Consider the following 24,045-nt stretch of genomic DNA (forward strand, 5'->3'; position numbering starts at 1 on the left):
GTGTGTGTGTGTGTGTGTGTGTGTGTGTGTGTGTGTGTGTGTTAGGGCGCAGGAGTAAAGCTTGAGTATCTTCTCAGACATCAGGAGATGTCTGCTTCCATTGCCTTTGTCATGTGACTGCGGGGTTGCTGGCCTTTTTCTTATATTAAGCATCTCCCTCACTTACCTTCTGAGGAGCCTGACTGTGCTGTCTCTTCTCCCTACTGTGGCTCAGAAGTGTCTGTTCTGGGTCTGGGTCCTTTTGGCCCCTGGTACCTGGGTGAGCTGGAGTTGGGTTTTGGTCTTTGATCCTGACAGGACATCTTACCTTGCATGGGGGTGGGGGCTGATGTTGACCAGGGAGGGTCATGGGCAGAGCATGCAGAGAAGACATAGGGCAGAGAAGGCAGTGGTGGCTCGAAGCATGGGCTCCATGCCACTGCACTGGCAGAGCACCTAGGACCCCTTCTCTTCTGCCAGCATCCTGGAAAAGAAGCAGAGGCTGCTGCAGAAGCTGGAGGAGCAGCTGGTTCACTTGAGTACCAAGGCCACAGATAAAGAGGAGAACCAGCAGGTAGCCTTGGGCACATCTAAGCTCAGCTACCTGGACCCCAGGATCAGCATTGCCTGGTATGTTAACCTGTCCTGTGTTCCCTGTGGTAGGCAGGGACCTGCCTGACCAGATGTCCCTGATGTTGAGTCCAATGCCCTGGATCCTCCGTCCCCAAGCTTTGGGATAGTTTGGGGGTGGGGACCAGCAGTGGCCTGGAACATGAAGGCCATGTGGGTGCTCAGCCTGCCCACAGGGAGGAGAAGTGACCAGACCGGGGTCTCTGGAGCTCCTCACGGCATGGCTCTGGGCTGCAGCAGGCATGAGATCTCAAGCCTCCCTGACACTGAAAGGGATGTGCCTGGACCAGGTGGCCAACAGCAGCAGGGGCCGGCTCCACATAGGGTCTCTGGTTTCCCTGCTATGTGGCTTTGGAGTCAGACAGGATGTGGGGCTGATACCAGCCTTCTGGCTGATATTCTCCCTGCAGGTGTAAACGGTTTGGGGTTCCCGTGGAAAAAATTTACAGCAAGACACAGAGAGCGAAATTTGCCTGGGCCCTTGCCATGGTGGGTGAAGACTTTGAATTCTGAAAGACTCTGATGCCACTGAGATTTTGCATGTGGCTGATGCACTAGAAGAGCAATACTGGACAGTTTTGTAAATAAAATATTCTGCAAAGTATATGGTGTTACGGTCTGGATCAAAGGCCCATCCTGGGAACCCCTGGCCTGGGAAGTGGCTCAGCTCATCTGGCTCATTCCTATGGCCTCCCAGCCCAGCCTTCAGCCCCCTGTGTCCTGCAGGAGGCAGAGCAGACTGGGTGGTAGGCAGAGGCTGGGCCTCCCCCTCTTCACAGGCCTCATCTAGTTTATTAACTCAGAGTGATTACCAATGCAACTGTGTGGTTTTTTTTGTTTTTTTGTTTTTGTTTTTTGGCAGAACCAGGGATTGAACTCACGCCCTTGCGCTTGCCAGGCAAGCGCTTATTCTACTGAGCCATCTCCCCGGCCCCCACAGGCCTCATCTAGAGAAGCAAGTGCTGCCTCATGGCTCCACCCTGTGGTCACTTCTTAGTCCCTGTCCCACTCAACCACTCCAGAGTTTTAGTTTGTGGTGCTGGCCCTGCTGCCCAGGGACTCACAGGAACATGCTTTTGTCCAGCCTGAGCAACATAGGGAGACCCTTTCTCAGAAAAGATAGTAGGTAAGGGGCTGGTTCCTTTCTAGCCCCCCACCTGTGACCCTTTCTCCTCACACGGTTTCCGAATGGGGTGGACCACACACTGGGGTCTTCCGAGCAGGCTCCCAGACTCACTCAGAATCGTGCACCTGCCTGGTACTGCAGGAGGTGGGAGCTGAGGCGGAAAGCGTGCCGCACTGCGCACAGCGGAAGGGCTTCTCCGCCGTGTGAATGCGCAGGTGCCGGCAGAATCCGGCCAGTGCGGGCAGGAGCGACCACACGGGCTGCATTCGTAGGGCCTCTCTTCTGTGTGGATGCGTCAGTGCTCACGGAGGAAAGAGCTCCGGCCAAAGGTGCCGCCACAATCCCGGCAGGCGAAGGGCCGCTCACCCGGTGTGCACACGCTGGTGCTGCCGGAGGTTGCGCTCTGACTGAAGGCCTGGCCGCACTGCTGGCATTCGAATGGGTTCTCTGCATGGTGCGTTCTGCGGTGCCGTGTGACGTTGGAGTTGTGGACAAAGGTCCTGCCGTAGTCGCTGCACGCGTATGGTCACTTGCTAAACTCGGAGGCTTTAGCACACGCAGTGCATTCGTAGGGCCTTTCGCCTGTGTGAAGTCGCTGGTGCCAGATCAGATTGAAGCTGTGGCCGAAGGCCTTGCCACATTCCTGGCACGCATAGGGTCGCTCCCCTCTGTGACACCTCTGGTGCAGGACCACGTGGCACTGTGGATGAAGGCTTTCCCACGGTCACTGCACTGAGCCGGCTCTGCCCAGAGTGCGTGCTCTGGGGCTTCACTGCATCCAACGAGTACACAAAGCCCTGCTCACAGGTGTCACACAGCTAAGGCTGTCCTTGGGCCGGGGCCACCTTCCCAGCTACTTTTGTCCTGGGTGCATGGCACCCATCTCCATTCTGCCCTTCAGGTACTTCGAAAATGTCCCTTCCTTGGGGCTGCTCCCTGGGCCTCTCTGGCTTCCCTTGGGCCCCTGGGAGGCACCTGCAGTGGTTCTGGCTCAGCCTCTCCACTGTATCCTCCTGCTGGTGTGTTCTGCTCAGGGCTCTGCTCTGCCTGCTCAGCAGCTGGTGTGGTACACGCAGCAGCCGGCCTGCTCTGTGTATCTGCTGGAAAGAGATGTTAGACATGTTTGGCTTTAGACACCAGAAAGCCATCACATGATGCAATGCTACAAGTGAATCGGCTAAGCAATGGTCATGGTAGAAGGGTAAGAATAAAGTCACTCCCAGTGGATGCTTATTGTTTTGTTTGTCTGGTTCCTGTTCTGCTTCCCACCTCACTTCTTAAAACCTGTGTTGACAGTAATGGACAAGGGGCCAGGGTGGGTTGTGGGAATCCTACACTATGACCCCAGAAGTGAGCAGAGCTCCCAACTTGGCCTGCCTGGCTCAGGAGTGGAGGGGACAGACAGACTTAGCACATGTTCTTGTGTCCTCTAGTGACCTGAAAAGTTCAGGAAGCTTGTTGGCAGCAGATGAAATGGGGAAAGGTATACTGGGATAGTTAGGCATGTGTCCCAGTTCTAGCCCATTTCTCGGACCTTGAATTCCCTGAGTCAGCCCCTAACCCCAAGGGCTTCTGTTCTGTGTAGGAGGAGTCCTCACTCAGGTGAAAGTTCCCAGAGTGTGAGCAGCAGCCAGCTGTGACTGTGGGCCTCACCATCCCAGGCTGAGTGCTGGCAATCCTTGTCCCCCCAGCTCAGACAAATCACATAGTCATTTACCAGACAGTTTCATGACATCATAGCAAAATGGTGGCATATCAGAGTCCTTTTTATGAACTGTGGCCTTCCTAAGAGAAAAAGAAGCTCAGAAGGAGGTGGTACAGGGGAGAGACAGGGCCTGCCAAGGTAAGGACAACCCCCAAGCCAGGTGGACTGAGAGGAACACACTACTTACTGGGTCAGGCCTTCAGGTCCCAAGGAGCTGCCCCAAATGGAGGATGTGTGTACAGTCAGCAGTAGTGGCCCTATACTGGGCCATCCTACACAGGGGTCCCTCTCAAGATAGCCCTAAGGACCCCTAAACATAAAGCCAGGGTACATCTGACATGCCTGGAGATGGTCTTGGTTGTTACGAGGGAGGGTTGGGTGTGCTGGCATCGGTGGGTAGAGGCCAAGGATGCTACTGGACCTTCTATAGTGCTTGATGGCTCCCCAACAAAGATTCTTCCTGTTCAGATGTTCCCTATACAGAGGTCAAGAAGCCCTGACATTTTTGGGCAGACCCTGTGGCTGCCACATCTTCTAAGAAACTCATCCCCAAGAAAAACACTATGGCCAAATTGAGGGGGACCAGGAGGTTCTGATGGGCCTGGGGTTCACATCCCTCCTTCTGCCTCTGAGGGCTTGAGCTGCTTCCCATGCTCCTTTTGGTTGGCCCTGCTGTGAGGCTCCCTCCCCTTGGGGTGGCTCTGCTGTGACGTGCTTGTTCTGGGCAGGGTGGCACTGGCTAAAAGGATCAGTCTGCCCAGAGCTGCAGGGCTGTGCAGAACCCATGCCGACAGATCTGGGCACACTGAAGATCTGACATAAACACCCCAGGCTTGGCATCTCCAGGGGAGATAGGGGAGTAAGTGCATTAGAGGCACAGGTCTGGTGTGTTGGCTCAGTGTGGGTCCTGAGTGGCCACAGCTCTTAAGTGCTGAGAAGAATCGGAGCATGGCTGTGCAGTGGCTTTGACAAGATGGGGTTGTAAGGACTAGTTATGTAGATAGTAAGAGCAACAGTAACAAACTGAAATGAGTCCTTAGTTTTTGTTTTTTTTTTAAATTAATTAATTAATTTATTTATTTATTTATTTTTTTTGTGTGTGTGTGGCCAGCTCAGCCCACCAGGGGGCGGGGCTGGCTGGCATGTGGTGCTGGGGGACTGAACCGTGGTCCCTGTGCTTTGCTTAGCTTAGCTTGTTCTAAGTAGGTGTCTAATAGACCACTGAGCCATCTCACCAGCCCCCCCCCCTTTTTTTTTAATTATTTATTTGTGTGTGTGTGTGTGGCCAGCTCAGCCCACCAGGGGGCGGGGCTGGCTGGCCTGTGGTGCTGGGGGATTGAACTGTGGTCCCCATGATTTGCTAAGCCTGTTCTAAGTAGGTGCTTTAGACCACTGAGCCATCTCACCAGCCCCGGGTCCTTAGTTTTGACAGCCTTCACACACGGCCTTGTGTCTCTGGAAGCTAGCGAGAGGGCAAATGGCCATTGGCCAAGGGGCTTGCCAGCAGTTCTAGTCATCAAACTCCCTTGGTCACTTGCTGAGGGCAGGGAGCTAGACAGCACAAGGCACTCGTGTGTGTGTGTGTGTGTGTGTGTGTGTGTGTGTGTGTGTGTGTCTGGCAGAGGCAGCAGGAACTGGTGAGGGCATGTAGGGCAGGGACTGAGAAAGACAGGAGGCTAGGGGGCAGTGGGCCTGAGCCAGGTGACACAGTAGATGGGTGGGCGCCAAGTTCCTAAACTGTCCCCTCCTTCCCTCCAGGAGGGTCCTTGCCCAATTCCTCAGGCTGTGGTTGTGTTCCTCACGCCCCACCTATGGGGGATGCCATCAGGGTTTCCCTCTCCTTGGCATCTGGAGGTCAGGTCTGGCGGTTCTCTGCCTGCTGCACCTTGCAGAACCCTGGGCAGAAGAGAAAAAAGGGGAAGAAAATGACAGCGAGAGCAGGCACAGTGCTGGTGGGCAGTCACAATGCCTTAGCAGCAATAGGCTGGGGACCCTGGGGGAGCAGCCTCATCCAGCTGGGCTTATGTCCTGCTTATCGCTCCTGATGGTCCTGACCAGCATCACCCCAAGGAGTGATCTTCGGGGCCCTGCAACAGTTCTGGCTGCTGCCTGCGCCCTGCACGCAGATGTGGAGCTCATAGCAAGGTGGTGGTTCTTCACAGACTTTCAGTCCCCAGTTGTTATGGTTTGTCTCTGGTTGTTCCCCCAAAGCCTCATGCAGTCATGGGGCAGACTTCTAGTTTGTGATTAACTCATGAGCCTCTGGGATTATGGGTGTGAGTGCTGCTGGGATTATGGGTGTGAGTGCTGCTGGGATTATGGGTCTGAGTATTACAGCCAGCCTGGGGTGGATAGCTGAATGAAATTTAAGGAGACAGTCTTGCTCTCTGCAGCCATTGTTGCTGTTACTCCTCCCATTTACTCTTGCTGTTTTACTGCCTTCCACTGCCATGAACTGCTGCCTTCTTCCATGAGCCACCCTGCCTTGGAGCCAGCTGAGTATGGACTGAAACCTTCAGCACCTGAGTTAAATAAACCTTTCCTTCCTTAATTTTGAGTGTTGAGTATTTGTCCCAGGAATATGAGAAGAGGAACTGAGACACCAGTTGTCTAGAGAAATTACCATATTTTTTTTCTTTTTTAAACTAGTATGTTTGGGGCTGGTGAGATGGCTCAGTGGTCTAAAGCATCTACTTAGAACAAGCTTATCAAAGCACAGGGACCACGGTTCAATCCCCCAGCACCACATGCCAGCCAGCCCCGTCCCCTGGTGGGCTGAGCTGGCCACACACACACACACACACACACACACAAATTAAAAAAAAAAAGAATTGAAGCTCTTAAAAAAATAAAATAGTATGTTTATGGACATTTCCATTTCTTAAATTTTATTTATTCATTTTTGTATAGGGGATCTAATTCAGGACCTTATACTTGCCAGGCAAGCGCTTATGCCCCTGAGTTATATGCCTGGCCCCATAAATTTTTATTTTTCTTTTCTTTTTTCTTTCTTTCTTTTTTTTTCATTTGTGTATTTGGCAGTGTCTCACTACGCAGCTCGTAGTGATTCTCCTGTTTTCTGCCTCTCCAGCGCTGGGATTATAGGTGTGCACCACCACACTTGGACTCAGTGGCCCCAGGGTTGGGGCCAGGCCCGTGTGTCCTGTGGGACCAGGAACCGAACTCCTGAGCCTACCAAAGCAGGTGCTGTAGGCCGCTGAGTTATCTCGCTGGCCCACCATAAATTTTTCTTAATGCTTACAAAGGACTGAATATTAAAAAAAAAAAAAAATGATCAAGTACAACAAGGTATCTGAGTAGTACATATTCAAACAGTGGAATTGTTTTTCAGATCCTAAACCTGAAGACGTGAGAAAGTGTAATGGTCAAAAACAAAAAGGAGAAACATAGACAATGCAGATAGGAATTCTGACCCACCCGACACAGCCCAGCATAGGATGACGAGAAGCATGGAAAAGAACCCGGACCACAAAGGAAGCAGAGGCAAGAGGCGCATCCTCGGGCTTCGCCGCGTGGGGCCTCTTGGGAGCAAGGCTGCGACGGTCTGGCCCACCAGGCACAGCAGCCGAAACTCCCTGCCCCGCCGCCCGCAAGGGTTACCCGGGGGCCCAGGGTCCTGGACTAGAGGCGCTGCCTGTCCCGGCCAGGTCCGCAGGCGACCCCGCCCCCGTCCCGCAGCACTTCCTGAACGCTCCGGGCCACATGACTGCACTTGGAATACTGTCGGAGGATGCAGATCTCAGTTACCTGTGCCGGATACGCGCGCTCTGGAGTCGCCGAGCCTTCCAGGACTCCGGCCCTTGGCAGGGCAAGGAGAGCGGCTGGCCGGCGGCTCCAGATGTGACGGCCGAATCACGTAGCTACTGAATGAACCGACGAATGAACGAGTGAGCGCTCGCGTGCGGATGGTGGTGTTTCAGGCGCGTCCCTGTCGCAGAGCACCGCGCTTCCGCTGGGCGGTGCCTTCCGGACTGAGTCCCAGGAGCCGCTGTGGCTGGCCGCCTCCTCTCTCGGGTAGTGACAGGATGGGCGCGGATGTGCCAGTGGCACGATGGCACGGCGTCCTGGCACCCTCTCATCCTCCACCGGAGCGCGCAGGAACCTAATTCTGGTGGTCCCCGAGACCCTGGGGAGCAGCTGAGACAGCCTTGACGAAGGCCCTCTGCGACTCTCTCAGAGAGGGTCGCTTGTTCTGGTGTCTGCCCTGCCACCTGCTGCCTCCACAAATGTGGCCATTCTGTTATTGGACTCGAGCCACATGACTGCACTTGGAATACTGCTAACGCCATGTGTCGCGGGATATCACGTGCAGGGTACAGATGGCCCTTCTCTGACCAGTGGCCTTGACTGCTTCCGCCGCTATGTGGCTGCAAGCCATACACCCTATTTGGGAGAAAAGAAAGGCTTTGAAGCCCATGCACCTGGAGAACCAGAAGGGCACAGTGTCAGAAGGCAAGACGGGATCCAGGGCTGAGGGGGTGGGGACTGTGCCACCAAGGACAGTCAGGTGTCTCTCCTCTGTTACCCCACCTCGGGAAGTGCCCTGTTCTGTGGTTTTGTGAGAGGCTATACCTGAGGTGTACACTGAGGCATTGGGTTCCAGAGGACGCTGGGCATGCAAACCACTCTGACAAGCTTAGGAAAAAAGAATTTGTACAGATGTAAAAGAAATAAAAATAAAAGCATGCATATCTTCCATGTGGTGTCAGCTGGTGATTTCTTCTTTATTACTGTTCTCCATTTTTCAATTTCTCTGTAATATACTCAGCTGATACACTAGGAAAAATGGGTTCTATCGAAAGTCTAATTAAAAATAAAAAGATATCCTGACAAAGACAGGTAAAATGACTTTTTATTATTTATTTTTTGAGATAGGATCTTGCTCTGTACTTCAGCCTGGCTTTGAACTCACTCACTATGTAGTCCAAAGATGGCCTTAAACTCAGCAATCCTTCTCCCTCAGCCTCCTCAGTGCTGGGGTTACACACAAGTGCCACCATGCCTAGTTATAAGGCGTTTATAAGCTTGAAAAATGTGGAAGCTGGACATGGTGATGTATGCCTGTAACCCCAGCATTCGGGAAACTGAGGCAGAAAGATCATGTGGAGTTGGGTCTAGTGGTGCAGGACTGTATAACCTCAGCACTCTGGGTGGCAGAGACAGAAGGGTCCCAACCTGAGCAACTTAAGTGACCTAGGAAGACCCTCTCTCAAAGAATATGTACTGGAGACAGAACTCAGTGTGGAGCCTTTGGGTGTAGTTCCCAGTATGGCAAAAAGTGTGTAAGTGTGTGTGTGTGTGTGTGTGTGTGTGTGTGTGTTTCATTTCTAAGCCTCAGGTGCATTTGGAGTATATCAGGTCCACGTGGGGCGGAGAAGAGTGCACTGACAGGACCTTCCTTCCAGTGTTCCCCCTTTTGCCAGGTTCCTGTCATGCATATGTGCTGCTGGGGCCCCCTGATCATTTGTGAAGATGGCACCAATACAGACTCACTCATGGGGGTCTGTGTTGGAGTGTCTCTCCCAGCGGGTAAGGGAATGCACCTGGGACCTACACCTTCCTCCTGCCACCTGGCAACAGCAGCCAGACTCCACCCTTTGTAGCTCAGGGCCAAGATGATAGCAGGACATGGCCTCAGGCAGCTGGAGACCAAGGCAGAGCCTTGCAGAGATGAGAGGAGGCTCTAGTTCCCTGGAGCTTCTGGGGTCCTGAAGCTGCTCCTCACATCCCAGGAGTTGCTAAGGGTGATGCTGTGGACTGGTGCTTGATCTTCATTTGTTGGGGTCTGCTTGACTCCAGGAGCCCGGGCTGTTCATGGCACTCAGAGCTGGCAAGTCCCTGGAGGAGAAGAGGCTGGACACAGCCAGGCAGGCATGGGCAAGAGGGGAATCATGTGCTCACTGATGGGTTTGTGTCCCTCACATGCTCTCTGGGCTCTGTCCCTCCACTCATTCAAACGTCCAAGGGTGTTAGGGACAGGCAGGACCGCTCATCTTGATGAACAGTCAGCATTCCTCTTTCACAGACCCTAACCACAGTATCACTTTTTAATATTAATAATCCCAAGAAAGATGCTATTCTGTTGTTGGGGGCCAGGATACATTAAATAATATTTTAGTATTTTAGGGACTAGACTGTGTGACCGTGGCCCTGTGGTCTGGGGCTGGTGTGTCTCACCTTGAAGAACTGCAGAGTTTGCACACAGCAGCCTGCTCTCTGGCAGTGTGGGGAAAGCTCAGATCCACAGCCTCTTGAGACAAGAAGGCCACACACAAAGGGCAGGCATCCAGGGAAGAACTTTGTCTTGTTCTCTTCGAAATACTAAACTTGATCCCCATTTTACTGTCCCATTCCTACACAGTCACTGTCCCAGGAAAAGCACATTACCCGCCTGAGTTTCATGCTAATAAAAATGGACAACACCAAGAGCTTAGAGAGTCAGTCTGCCGCAAATGAACTCCTCCCAGTACCGCCTTATGCCAAAAAATATTCTTTATTCCCTGTCATGGCCCTCAGGCACCTGGGAGTCTGTCTGGTCAGCCCTTGGCGTTCCGTAGATGAGGAAAACAGGCTTTGAGGCACCCAGAATACACCTGGGTTTGGGGTACACAGGCACACCCCTCCTTGGCCAGATTATGCTGAACCAACAGACAAGTGGGCAGAAATAGGGCCCCCTCTGGCTTGTGCCACAAGCTCATCAGGTGGTTGGCAAATGCTGAGCTCTTTAGCCCACTACATTCTAAGACCGGGCTGACAGAATGTGGAGAAGCCATGCTGGCTCCTCACATGCCCCTTTTATTGGCTGGAGCACAACATGAGCATAGCAGAGTTCAGCAAAACTGGGGAGGCCCACAGGGGTGGGCAGGCCTTTCGGCTACTGTCTGCCAGGTCTGGCTCCTGCCCTGACCCAAGGCTCAGGGCCTTCCTGCCAGGCCTTGCTAGTATCTTCCTCTTGCCTCTTCTCTTGTTTCCGATTGTGAGGAACAGGCAGCCCAGAGCAAGGAGCAGGCTCCAGAGCAGGGAATGCTAGAAGGAATAGGACCCCAGTGTATTGGCAGGGGAATGCTCCTAAGCTGGAACAGGGGTCCCCCCAGAGCAACCAGAGTGCACGGGTAAGGAGCTCAGAGATTGTCCTAACGGTTATGGTCTTTTAAGATTAGGCCACCTGCAATGCATGTGCACCTTCAGGCAGGGCTGAGGGCATTAGCTCCCTGCCCACCCCTCAGCTCCTGAGCCAGCCCCACCCATGCTCCTTCCCATCTACCAGCCCCTGACCAGTGGGGCAGACACTCCTGCCTTCCTTCCTTCAAACCCCAAACAAAAACTACAACAAAGATATTACAAGTGGCATCTCTAAAAACAGACCAAAAAAGAATCTCAGACCAAGGCTACTGGTGTTCAAAGAAGAGACTACAAGTGCCCAGGATAAACACAGAGCCGGCAGGACATAGCAGAGAACGGCATGGGCAGCGGCAGAGCCACTCAGGAGTGGCCTGGAGCGACTCAGGGCCTCACCCATCGTTGAGGCTGCAGGATACAAACTGTGTGGGTGAGAATGTGCTGCAGAGGAAGGCACAGCCCCTGTGACCTCTGGACAGCCACAGGCCGTGACCCACAGGATTTGTAACAGCAATGGCTCTCACTAAGAGGGTACGAGCTGAGATATATGGCAGCCCTAAGGGTACAAAACAGATCCACAGGAAGCTGTGCTCCAGTACCCAGGGCCTGGGCAGGCCAGACCCAACCGCGTCAGTGCTGATGTGATGCTGGGTCACAGCACTGGCCCGAAGGCATCTGTCCCTGCTATGCTGGACACTGGGACACACACAAGGAAGGACAGAACGCCTTCTAGCTGTCCTCAGTGACCCACGGGGTCCTTCAAGGTGGGTAGGAAGTCAAGAGGGTACTTGAGAGGGAGAGCACTTGGCTAGAGGGGCCACCCTGACACGGGCTCCTGCCCTAAGGCCGGAATAGTGGGAACCACCAGAGGGCTCTAGGTCAGAAATGAAGTGACAGTTTGAGATGGGAGAAGTAGAGAAACACAACCTCAAACAATCAAAATGAGTCAGTTATCTTCAAACTATAAGTTAGAACAATGTGCTAGGTTACATTCTATTACATGTTACGTTCTTTTTGTTGTTCTGTCGTAGTTCATTTTTCACTTTGAGACAGGGTCTCACTATGTAGTCCAGACTGGCTTTAGCTCACTACATAGCCCAGGCTGGCCTCTAGCTGACGGTGAGCCTGCCTCATCCCCCCAAGTGCTGGGACTACAGGTGTGTGCCACCATGCCCCACTCCATGTAACTTCTTAGCCTTCCTTAAAGCATTTTTTTTTTTTTTTGGGTGGAACCGGGGATTGAACTCAGGCCTTTGCACTTGCCAGGCAAGCACTTATTCTACTGAGCCATCTCCCCGGCCCTCCTTAAAGCATTTCTGTTGAACAAAGAAAATGCTTTGACAATTTGTGTCTATTCCTGTAAAGGAACAACAAAAACAACAACAAAAAGGTCTATCTTCAGGCTAAAGTCTCTAACTCTGAGTGAAAAACTACTTGCCTGAGAAGGTGACCAAAGTTAGGTTAGAACAGGTCTCTAAACAAAGGAAGAAGGGGTAGATAGTCAATAAAGTATGACATTCACTATGCTAACTCTGACTAAAAAAAAGTACCAGCCACTAAGAAGTTAGTCCCTGTAGTTTAATCATTTTCTTTTGAAACTCACAAAATATTTACACAGGGAGCTGGGCAAGTACGTAGGCACCCAGAGTACTGGCCAATGAAGGAAGGGGGAAGGGAACAGGGAGTAGGCACTGCTGCAGGCTGGGGTTTAGACTGCTCTTTGTAACTGCTCCTGGGTGTGTTAGTGTGTTTCTTAGGCTGGCACCCTTTCTCGTAAGACTGAAAAAAAAAATCTTGTTTTCGCTATTCCTGGTCCTCGGTTTGATCTGTCTGTTGCACATGATCAAAGGTGAGGAGGGTTTGTTCCTCACAATTCCTGTAAGAACAAAAGGCATTTTCAGGGGTGAGAGCCACACTAGAAGCAATAAGTCCCAGAATTAATACAACTGAAAGGTGAGTTAGATGGATTGAAGAAAGTTTATAACACAATGTAGGAAAAGAACAGAACCACCAGCAGAAAAGATGCAGATGGGCAGAGAACGATGAGTCGATACTTTTAGTTGGGTCTTTTGTTGCAAAGGGACAACGAGGCAGCCCAGCCTTGCATATGCAGAATGAGATACAATTTCCTGGCTGTGAGTCTGGGGCTGTACATTGAGATCACACCCACCAAGAGAGAACCCCCTGGGAGCACTCAGTCACAGAGGACTAACCTCAAGGCACAGCACTGAGCAAGTCACACACAAAGTGGCGCACATATCCTGATTCATTTATGTGACACCCACCGCAGACAGGACCATGGAGACGCAGCGGGAGGGACGCTGTTAGAGCAGCAGGGCAGACAGGAAGACTCCAGCCTGCGTTCTGTCCTACTGTAGGTCAGTGACTGCCTGAAACCCAAGACACGGCTGGAGGTCACCCACGGTAAATCATATGCTCATGAGTTCCCACGCATGTTACCCACCCGCCTCCAGCCAAGGGGAGCTATCTTCGGGCTGCTGGGGACTCTGCTTGCCATCTCATCATGTGTGTGGCTTGGCAGGTGTGTTGATTAGTGAGCAAGCAGACAACAGATGTGACCTGTGGAACTCTGCTGAAGGTGACCCACGCAGCCAGGCTCTGTGAAGTGTCCTTCGGACCCTGAGGCCTCGGCTGAAGCAGCTGCACTGCACTGCATGAGGCACACTGCAGTCAGCCTGCTACACAATGAGCTGGCTGGACTCCACCAGCCATGACACGGGACAGCTCTCCTGAGTGGGCAGCTGAAGCGTGTACAGGTGCTCCGCAGGCACTGACGGGGTGGCTGGAGGTGCTGCAGAGCCCTCTGCTTGTCTGATTCCCACCTGGAATCTTCTCTGGAAAACCGTATCCACTTAGGATCACAGTAAACTGAGAGCACACAGAGAACAATGGGAAAACACACAGGCCTTAGTGCCTGAGCCCTTGGTACAACTGTGGGTGGGACTTTACCATGCCTCAGTCCCTCATCAGAGCCACTCGTGTGGTGGGAGATGACAAATCTGGGAGCCGGGGACAGGCTATTTTAGGGACAAGTTAAACCCTGAGTCTCCTTCTTCTTTTTTTTTTTCCCCTAGGGCTAGGTTTGAACCCAGGGGTACTCTACCACTGAACTACATCTCCAGCTCTTTCTTCCTTTGAAGCAAGATCTTGATAAGTTGTCCAGGCTGGCCTGGAACTTGTAATCCTCCTGCCTCAGCCTGCTGAGTAGCTGGATCTCACCACTTAGTTCAGGCAAGACTTCACCTCACTATGTAGTCCAGGCTTGCTTCAAACTCACAGTGATCCTCTTGCCTCAGCCTCTCGGGTGCTGGGATCACAGGTGTGTGCTACCATACTCACTGTCCATTTGTTTTTAATGCAAGAATTGACTGAAAATGTGGGTAAACCCTCCTTCATAGATGATGAGAAAAAAAAATGTTCTTATTGAAAAAGAAATCTGTTAGCGCAGGGACAGGGGTTTGATACCTGGCATGCTGTGCTGGAAGCATGGTACGCTGAGCTGGCAATTAAGACTGGGCCTGTTGACGCGTGTAATCCCAGTACTTGGAGGCTGAAAACAGAAGGCTCACTACCAGCCTGATCTGTGTAGTGGGACCCTGTAGACTTTGTACTAAATACATAAAAAAAAAAAAAGAGGGAGAAATCTGTTACAAATATGTGCTCTTTAAGGACTTAACTTCAATTTTCTTCTGAAAAGAAGAATCTGGGGCCTGGCCAGGTATCCCACACCCACAGGAGGGCAGAGGGTGTGGGTGTGGGTGGAGGTGGCAGAGCCTAAGAAAGCTGCCTGGAACAACGGAGATATGAGGAGCAGAACTTATAGCCCACGAGACAACGAACAAGGCTCCAGAAAGAAGAACCAGCTCTTGAATCTTGGCTACCGAAAAAGAGCCCGGCCACGTTCCTGTCCTTTTCACAGTTGAAGTAGGAGACAGGGTCATTGTAGGGGCTACAACTGCTATTGCTGGGATGAATACTTTCTGAAACTCAAGACAGGCTGAGGTACAGAAATCCATCTTTGTAGATGTGGGCCATGCTTAGAGCTTCCTGGTGGCAAACGTAAGGCATACTTGCAGCATTAAAGCTTTATCGTTGAAAGCTTTAATAGGTTCGCTATCATTCCTGAGAACCTAGATCCTCCAGAGAATCAGAGAGTACAATGCTGTGTTCAGATAAGGCCCAGATTTAACAGGGTCTGTTGTGACACTTCCCGAAGAGACTTCAGGCAGAGGGCCACTCAGCCTTTCCAGGGACTTTTCTTCTTGAATTACGGTGGGCATAGTTTGCAGAAAAGTCAGTGCGAATGCTGCGCTAGAGGTGAGACATTCGCCAGCAGACTGCTCCGCGGGCTGGGGAGAAACCAGGGACCGAAAAGCAAGACCCCAGCGACAGAGGCCGGTCCTGGTAGACAGCAGTAGTGTGTCCAGGATGTTTGGCCACCCAGATCTCCACTGATCTGAACCAGAAGTGTGCTGCCCCATGCCCAGGCCCCACCCCCCATGGGCCCTTCTGGGTGCTGTAGGAACCGCGGAGGACCTGCTCGAGGTATCCATTGGCTTGTTGGATGGACTTGAGGGACTTGACCAGCGCAGGGGACTCCCTGGGCGGGTGAGGGGAGCAGCTCTAGGAGGCTCTGGTGCAGGGTGATCCCAGGGCTGTCCTTAAGCCCAGCCTGCCCAGAGCTGTCCGTGGTGCTGCACAGACATTGGGTGGGGTGGCTTGTGGATGAGCAAGGGGACCATGGAGGCCACAAGGGCCTTTGCAAGACAGAGGAATCTGACTCCACTTCGTCCGTCAAGATCTCTGTGGGAGGAGTGGTCCAGGAGATGTGGCAGCACTGCTCCAACCCGGGGCGAGACTTTTTGGTGGGAGGCTAGTTCACCCACCCTTCAACCAGCTTGGAAGGGCTCAGTGGTTAGAAGGGAGCTGCAGGGGTCAGGGATGGACACAGACCTCTTCCACCTAGACACGGATCCAACAGAAGCCACTAGGGTGTCTGCCAGCATATGTGTTTCTAATGCGAGGGAGCCTGGTCACACACGGGACAACTGGGTATGAGACTACCTACTAGGTGAAGGATGTGTGCTGTGAGAGGCACACTGTCAACACCCTCGACAGCCTGCCTCCTTTCCCAGTGGGACAGCATTGCTAACTGCTTTGGGACTAAACTCTCAATCTATTTAAGGGTTCTCAAGACACTAGAAGACCCTCTCACATCATCTTACTATTGAAGAAATAGATTCAGCGCAATGATTAATAACTCATTCATCTCACAGTTAAGAGTACAGCTGGAAAAAAAAAGAGTAGAGCTGGGTTTTAAGTTCTGAAATTGATTCTCTTAGCCACTGAGACATACCATGTACATTGATGTCGAAGTCAAAGCCCCCTAAACCTAAGATGGATCTTGCCCTTTGTTTATCCACAGGCTCATAACCCCTGTGAAGGCCCTAAAGCAACCCTACTGTTTTTTTCTGGCATGTTTTCCCAACAAATTATAGTAGACAAAACTATTGTAATGGTACTGTTAGCTGCCAGGTAGATATTTTTAGGGGACAATTATCTATGCTTTGAGCAGGTGCTCTTTTAAATGACTGTCAAACCTCCTTTAAAGTTTTTTTTTTTTTTTTCCAGCTATGACCCTCAAAAACAAAAACAAAACCTCAAAAGAACTTGGCTAAAATCCAGTCACTGGTTAGCTTTCCTAAACTCTGCTTATTATATACTACTAAATTCGCTGCCATTATGAACATGTGAGCAGAATAAACATGCAGTGATTCTTCCCCCCAGTATAAACGTGTTTATCCAATAGTAGCCCCTTATGTCCTTTGCATAGGGAGACACTGCCTTGAGAATTACTGTCTTGTGAGCATCTCATTTGTTGTAATAATTTTGTTATAGGGTCTCACTATTTGGCTTGGACTCATAGCGATCCTGCTTTCAGCCTCCCCAGGGCTGGGATTACAGGTATGTGCCACTGTGCCTGGACACTGGCAGGCTCAGCCCACTCTCGGGGTGGGGCTGGCATGGCATGTGGTGCTAGGGACCAAACCATGGTCCCTGTGCTTGCCTAAACAGGCGCTTTAGTCCACTGAGCTATCTCGCCGGCCCTGTTGTAATAAGTTTTTCTCCATTCTTTTATCTCTTGGTCATGTTTATTGGTTTTATACTCACCAAAGGGTGAACCTATTACATTTGGTGACAGCTAGGTCCTAGCTCCAAGGATGTACCTGACTTTGATATTAAACTAAATCAGGTACACTCCAGACAAAATAACCTTCATCTTAACTCATAAATATGCGTCTTTCTGACCTACGCTGTGCAGTTCCTCTGCACTTGCTGCTTAAGACCACTCACCTAAGTTGCCAAGCAACTATATGCTGTGCGATCCAGGACCCATCTACCTTTTCTCTGTCACTGTCTCCTCACACCTTAGCATTGGGTTGTTCTACAGCACTCTGATCAAGGTTCAGGTAGCTCACAGACTTCCCTTTAGTCTCTGGAGGCTGCCTCAAAAGACCCCTTTCTTGAAGGCCCTAGAGTTCAGGGCACAGTGCCTTGTAAAGTTTCTTTTCCTCTGCAGCCAAATGCATATGTTGTTACAAATGGTAATTTCCTGTTTTACAAATTTGCACGCGCCCCCTTCCTGGTCCCAAGCCACTCCTCTCAGTAGTCTTTCTCCTTTGTTGTGGTCACCTAGCCACAGGTGACCTTCTGATAAGGTACAGGATATTTTCTTCCACTTCTTGGGCTGTGGACCGAGTCATTCCAATTACTCTTTCCATGGAACTGGCCACCTTTCCAACTATTACATCCTGACCAATAGGGCCTGTGTCATCCCTTTTCCGGAGATGGAAAGAGGCTTCATGAGGAACAAATGCCAGATTAGGCAAATGTTGAGCCAATTTTTGGCTTCTGGAGACCACTCATCTTTACCAAGGCCATGGTCATTGGGGAAGAAAGGCTGAAAATCAAGAACCTAACCTGTGGGGTCAGACTGTAGTTATGCAGCTAGTGACATTTGAGATGGCAATGCAGAGCCAGCCTGGGGCTGGCATTGTAGGATGCTTCGTGCAGTGTAAAGTAATGAGGGAGGATGGGCATGCCTTGCCAGGAGGAGCATGGTACAACTGCAATGCCCTGCTCTTGGGGACTTGGGGGTTGATATGAAGTGTCCTATTTGGCCAGAGGCTGACAAGCCCAGGTGGACAAAACAAGGAAAAGAAAGTCCATAGGAGTCCATGTATGGATTCTGTCAGGCTGTTCGGAGCTCCTGGAAAGGACCTAGTGGACTGGGTGGAATACTGGAGAATCCTACAGAAGCTGGCCCCTGGGAAGGAGCCAAGCACATGGGGAAGACAACAGGTACCATCTTGGTGGGTCCTGCCAATAAGAAAGAACACAGAGACTTTGCTGAGGGTTTGAACTCAGTACAGAGGAGCTACCTTGCCTGCTGGCAACCTCTTCTCTGGGAAGCCTCTCCTGGTGTGTACTAGTGGCTGGGGGTCTTGGAGCAGCACCAGCATAACTGGGCTCTCTTAGCAGGTGCTTCACGGTCACCTGTCAGGTCTAGTCACTGCCAACTGAGTCCTGCCTGGGCACCCACTGAGGGTCCTCACGGAGTCCATCCCATGTGTTATTAAGGGACACAGCAGGTGGCAGTAGCTGCTTCTTTGGAAAACAACTTGCTTGGGGCTGATGACCCTGCTGCAAACCAATCCTGTCCAGTAGTAGTAACCTCATAGTCCTTCACAGGATAGGGGCAGTCAGACTTGGAGACCTGGAAAGCAGCCAGGCAGCCCTCCAGCTGACTAGAGGTGCTGGAACAGGGAGGGTGCTGTGACTCCCCCCACTGCTTAATACTCACTTTCCTCACCTAGGTGAGCTGTTCCCTTCTCAGGGGCTGAGAGCCAGAGCTACCTGTAGCACTCCCAGAGCAGATCCATGGCAAGCTAGCGCTGTGATCCCTATGCAGTCCTGAGCTCAGGACCCCAGCTTCCCAGAGCAGGTGCCCTCAGGCCATGGAGAACACTAGATGGGGGAGCCTCCCACAGAAGCCTGCTGATCTTGCTGCTGCTCAGCCAGGGGGAGAGAGCAAACAGATCTGAGGGCAATTGGGGCAGAATGTGCTGTACTTAGGAGGAAGCAGCAGCTGTGTCAAGGAGCCCAGTTCTTAGAGACCCCCATGGCGACTGTGGCCAGGAAGTCTGGCCAGGCTGCAGATTTGGCCCAGAAGAATGTGGGCACCTCTAAGCAGGCCAGTCCTGTCCTCATTCACTGCTCCAAGTGGCCCCCTGAAATCACCATACTGCAGCCTCTCTGATCTGGGCAGGCCTGACTACCCTGGCTGCCAGCGCTGCTCCTGGCCTTGGGGTCCTCTCACTGCCTTCCACCTTCCACCCCGGGATTGAGAAATCCTCCTGCAGTGGCCTGCAGGGCTTGGAAGTCGTGCTCAGCAGCAGCCGGCTCCTTTTCCACCCAGAGACTTTATTGGGGCCATGGCTACTCGCGGTAGTGCACACGCTGGTGCTGGATGAGCTGTGAACTCTGGCCAAAGGCTTTGCCGCAGGTTCCGCAAGTGAAGGGCTTCTCGCCCGTGTGGGTCCGCAGGTGACGGAAGAAGTGCGAGCGGCCGCGGAAGGCCTTGCCGCAGTCCTCGCACTCATAGGGCTTCTCGCCCGTGTGGATGCGCTGGTGCTCGATGAGCACGGAGCTCCAGATGAAGGCTTTGCCGCACTGGCTGCACGCATACGGCTTTTCGCCCGTGTGCAGCCGCTGGTGGCGCACCAGGTTGGAACTCTGGCTGAAAGCCTGGCCGCACTCGCCGCATTTGTAGGGCTTCTCACCGTTGTGGATTCGCAGGTGCTGTGTGAAGTGCGAGCTGTGGCTGAAGGCACGGCCACACTGGCCACACTCGTAGGGCTTCTCGCCTGTGTGGATGCGATGGTGCTGGATGAACCCAGACCAGCCGCGAAAGCGCTTGCCGCACTCATGGCAGGCGTAGGGCTTCTCGCCTGTGTGGATGCGCTGGTGCTTCAGGAGCAGGGAGTTGTACTTGAAGCTCTTGCCGCAGGCCTCGCAGCGATGTGGCTTGGTGCCCCTCAGGGCGAGCTGGTGGGGGCCACGGCCCAAGCTGTCCCCCAGCTCTGTAGCCCGGCCAGGGGCACCCTCGGTTCCTGGGGCGCCCTGTGGCAGGAGTACTACATGGCAGGTGCCCCTCTGCGGAGGGCAGGGCAGGGCCCCTGCGGGCTCCAAGCTGGAATCCTGCCCAAAGCTGCTCCCACAATTGGGCATGTGGCGGTGGCTCCTCAGGAGACCCCTAAGCACTTTGTCATCTGGGTCTACCCTGTCTTCTGGACCATGCAGGTGATGAGAGGATGGAGCCTGCTCAGGCTCCAACTCAGAGTCTGAAAGGAGAAATGGCAGAGGCAGATGGCACCCAGTCCCCAGTTCTACTGTGGCACTCTAGGGACAGGGACTATATGATAGCAGAGCAGGGGCTGCTGCACCAGGGACTTGGGAAGGAGGAGAGGGGTGTCAGGCAATGGCTTAGATGAATGCTCCCCACAAGCTGGGGAGCAGCACCCATCAACTGGCAGCCTGAGCCTGTGTGCTAGCAGGGCTTCCCTAGAGCTGGAGACAGTGGTTAAGGAGACCTGTGGTGTCATCTTCTTAGCTGGGAGAAGCTCCAGGGTTAACAGTAAGGGCTGGCAAGGATCTGGAATTTCAAAGGCTCTCAAAAGTGGTCTTAGGGCCGGGGAGATGGCTCAGTAGAATAAGCACTTCCCTGGCAAGAGCAGGCCCACACCTGCTCCAGAGCTCCACAGACCTGGACTTGATAGTAATGGCACTGTAGCCTCACTCCCTTGCCCACCTGGACCCTCCTAGAGGCAGGTGTGCACTGCAGCCAGGAACGCGAAGGGCCTGGGTAGCACTGGGCGTGTCTAGCAACCTGCAGACCCCACCAGCTCCTGTGTATCTAAGTCTTGGCTTAAGCAGCTCTGGAGGTGCCTGGTTCGGTCTAGTTCACTTACCAGGCCACGTGTCTCTGCCGATCTCCACCTCCTCTACATCCTGGAGGTCCAGGTCTGATGGCTGGGAGCACACCTCAGGGCTGGAATAAGGTGAGCCTGGGGACAGGCAAACTGTGGCTCATGCCCCATCCTTCAGAATACCCTTCCTTTTCCCCCCATCTAGAACCAGCCCAGCTCTCCGATGGGATTCTGGGCAAAGCCCTCAACACACAGCATACCACCTCACTTGCCCGGTACCGCGCCTTGCCCCTGAACAGCAGTTCAGCTGTACTTGTCCTGCTGTCCTGGCCTCCTTGGCCAGGAGCACCTTTCATTTCCTCCCCAGTTCATATCAAGAGCTGTCCCCAGGAAGCCCTCCTGAGGACCTGGCTTTGAAAGCCCACCCTCCTTCAGGTCTTACACAATGACTGGGAAGTCTTAGGCAGGTCCACTGCTCACTGTGTTAGCTGTTATCTTGGTGGTCTCTGTCTTGGCCTCCTTCCCACCTCATCGTCCTTCTTGCTGCCTGTGGTCCTGCACCTATCCCAAGACTCTGGTCAACAGGCCCAGCTGTCCTCTACTGCCCCTATGTCAAGGTACAACACAGTCCCAGAGGAGCTGTTCCAGGCCCTCAGCACTCCATGGCTAACTATGGCTCCTGATCTGTATATCAGGGGATCCCACAAGGACAGGGCCATGTCCTGTTTGCCCCTCTACCTACCACTCCTGCTCTGAGAGGACACTAATCTTATGCCCACTGGCTCATTTAGTACTCCATGCTCTTACTCCCAGCTGACAGACAGCTCCTCCTTCAAGGACACCAGGTACCCAGCTGAAGAGGCTCCTAAAGTGACTGTGTGTGTGTGTGTGTGTGTGTATGGTATGTGTGCGTGTGTACAGTGGGCTCTGTAGATCGCTGGAACACATGCAAAAATTCTGGGTAGGCCTTCCTAGAACCTCCTCCTTCTGGTCATTTCAGACTGGCCTGGGAACAGGGAAGTTGGGGCTCCAAAAAGTCCTCCATTGGCCCATTACTGGTGGGGGAACTCTGGGCAGGTTCCATGAAGCACTGGGGTCTTCTCTGCTAAGGAACCAGCTTGCAGAGATAAGCTTGGGGCTCCAAGAAGAGGCGCTGCCCTTGTTGACGAGGAATCAGCAGAGGCTGCCAACCTATCTGGGCGAGGGGCTCCTCCAGACCTTGGCTGTAGTCTCCCTAACCAGCAACCACACCTCTAACCCTAGACTCTACTTCTGTCCCTTCATGTTTCTGTTGCCAGCAGGACAGGAGTCCTGCGAGGGTGACATAAGAAGTTGCTGTGTAGCAACAGAATTCTGAATAAGTAAGGGTGGGGGAGCAAGCCCCAGGGGCACAGGTTGGGGTGCCTGAGGAGGTCCAGGGGCTATCAGGGAGGGGAGACAGATGGTGATATTGGCATCTCTACACAGGACTTTGCAGATAGTGAAACTCACATTCCATCCACCCCTCCCCCAGCCTTGCTTACTGGGATCCCAAAGATGACTTCAAGAAGTTCTTTCCCAGCATTCTCCCAGGGATGGGCAGGGGCAGGTGTCTTGGAGCCAGGCAGGAGACAGGCTTGGGGCTTCACTTCTAGTTTTGGCCTGACTCGTGATGAACTCAGCGATTCCCTAGCTGTGCGTGACCGCTCTGGCCTTATCTGTGGTGTCCACCTGAAAGGCTGTCACTGGGCTTGAAGGCTAAGGAAGTCACTACACAGAGCCTGGCACAGACACAGATGGTAGCCCTTCTGCATAGCTCCAGCGGCCACGACCTCAGGTGCAGGAATACCAGGATCTGTCAGCCAAGACCTGGGCACAGGGCAGGCCCAGCTCCCGGGCAAAGTGCTCTCTACAACAGCAGTGCATGCTGCGAGGACATGTCCTTTTGGGACCCTATCCTTGATGTCACCAGCTCCTCAGAGCAGTGAGGCCTCCTACATGACAAAGACCCAAAGCCTTAGGACTTCCTGATTTCTGAGATCCAGGGGCCCTTCCTGATTTCTGAGATCTAGAGGCCCTAGGGGCACTAGAGGGCTGGTATCCCCCACAAGCCTTGATTCTGCCAAGTGACCAATGAGGCCATACCATCAGGGTGGAGCACCGCCAGTCACTCCATCCTGGCAGGTCCCTCTGAGACCACACCCAAACCAGCCTAGGTTCTTGGCAGGGAGGGCTCATTCCTAGTTATACAGGGCCACTGTTCCTTCCATCCCAGGAAGGAACAGTCCAGGGGGCTGTCCCTGAGGAAAGCTTATCATCCCCCCCCAACCATGGAGGCCTGGGCCCAGCATCTTTAGGGCTCTGGCCAGAGGCCCTAGCATATATAATGAACTGCACAAGTGTCTGGTGGTCCCTCTCAGGTGGGGTGGGGCTGTGGATCAGATGGGGATCCACTGGGTACAGACAGGGCAAAGGGGGCACAGTGGGCCAGGCGAGTACCGTGTGGATGCCTACGGAGATGAAGCTGTGCTTCGTGGTGCTGGGCTTCAGGTGTTCCAGGTGACGAGAGGCTGGTGGGGGATGGGACAGGTAGGGATTCCTCAAGGTCCCCTAGGGCTGCCATCGTCCCAACACCTGGTGAAGGTGTATGCACCTGGGACCTGGGGAAAATGAAAACCAAGGCAGATGAAGGGTGGATATGGGGCAGGGGGAATGACAACACTCCAATTGCCCAGCGATGCCAGGCACCAGAAGACTTCCTACAGTGGTAGAGGTAAGTGCAGGTGAATCCATGGGAAAGTGTGGGGCCTACTTAGGCATGGGAGATGATTCCAAGACCTGTCATGTTTACTCACCCTGAGCTAGTTTGTCAGGGAAGGATTTTGCATGTCCTTCCAACCCATGGCGTTACCCACTAGGAAAAGCATGACAGTTCTCCCAGAAGAATCTCCTGTACTAGAGTTGGGGACTCTTGGGTCTGGGGTGAGAGTGAAAAGCTGAATTATGCCCGCTGGGGCATAAAGTTCTAGATTTAATCTTAAGGAGGGTTGTCTTACAAGCAGGGAGGACAGAGGGGAGAGCCCTTTGCCTCAGATCCTGTGCAGCCCAAGGCTGCAGATGTAAGCCCCAATTCTGGCCTACTCACAGAACTCAGACTCGCTGGGGGTCAAAAACACTTTTTCTTAATTTGTTTTGCAAAAACAGCTTGAGTCCAGTGTGAGAAGCCGGTTTGCTTTCACACTGAGGTACTGGGAGAAAATACAGCGGGTAACTGGCACTCGGTGACGTGGAGACAGCTCGGAAGAGGAGAGGCGGCTCAGAGTGGCGGCTCAGGGTGGCGCCTCCGGGGCAGGTCCAGCGGCCACAGGCTGCGGGCGTGGCACTGGATGTAAGCCCTTCACCCGCGCCACGACGCAGGCGGCGGCCCCCGGCCGGCCGCAGAGCCAGGCCCAGGGTCCACGCGCGCCCGCAGGGCC

General features: G+C 53.1%; 2 protein-coding genes across 5 annotated transcripts in view; one reads left to right on the top strand and one right to left on the bottom strand.

Moving 5' to 3' along the window:
- Top1mt (DNA topoisomerase I mitochondrial) overlaps positions 1 to 3,013 on the top strand; it is a 28,031-nt gene extending 25,018 nt beyond the window's left edge. Inside the window, exons 12-13 of one of the 2 annotated variants that reach the window (XM_023723951.1) lie at positions 460 to 609; positions 1,020 to 1,378. In XM_023723951.1, coding sequence (XP_023579719.1) covers positions 460 to 609; positions 1,020 to 1,122 — 253 coding nt within the window. In that variant the 3' untranslated portion in view covers positions 1,123 to 1,378. Of the gene's footprint in view, positions 1 to 459; positions 610 to 1,019; positions 1,379 to 1,876 lie in introns of those variants that run through there. The other variant, XM_023723950.1, reaches the window with a different exon arrangement.
- A 1,809-nt stretch (positions 3,014 to 4,822) lies between these two features.
- LOC101589835 (zinc finger protein GLI4) overlaps positions 4,823 to 24,045 on the bottom strand; it is a 19,553-nt gene continuing 330 nt past the window's right edge. Inside the window, exons 2-5 of one of the 3 annotated variants that reach the window (XR_002822728.1) lie at positions 23,069 to 23,229; positions 20,633 to 20,728; positions 16,949 to 20,005; positions 4,823 to 4,832 (exon numbers count right to left, since the gene is read on the bottom strand). Coding sequence is in view for 1 of the 3 variants with exons in the window: in XM_004638913.2 (XP_004638970.1) it covers positions 19,101 to 20,005; positions 20,633 to 20,728; positions 23,069 to 23,192 (1,125 nt within the window). In the remaining 2 variants the exon portion in view is untranslated. Of the gene's footprint in view, positions 4,833 to 11,866; positions 11,882 to 16,684; positions 20,006 to 20,632; positions 20,729 to 23,068; positions 23,230 to 24,045 lie in introns of those variants that run through there. The other 2 variants (XR_002822727.1, XM_004638913.2) reach the window with 2 other exon arrangements.

The sequence above is a fragment of the Octodon degus genome, unplaced genomic scaffold (assembly GCF_000260255.1).
Source record: "Octodon degus isolate 3935 unplaced genomic scaffold, OctDeg1.0 scaffold00104, whole genome shotgun sequence".
Taxonomy (NCBI): domain Eukaryota; kingdom Metazoa; phylum Chordata; class Mammalia; order Rodentia; family Octodontidae; genus Octodon; species Octodon degus.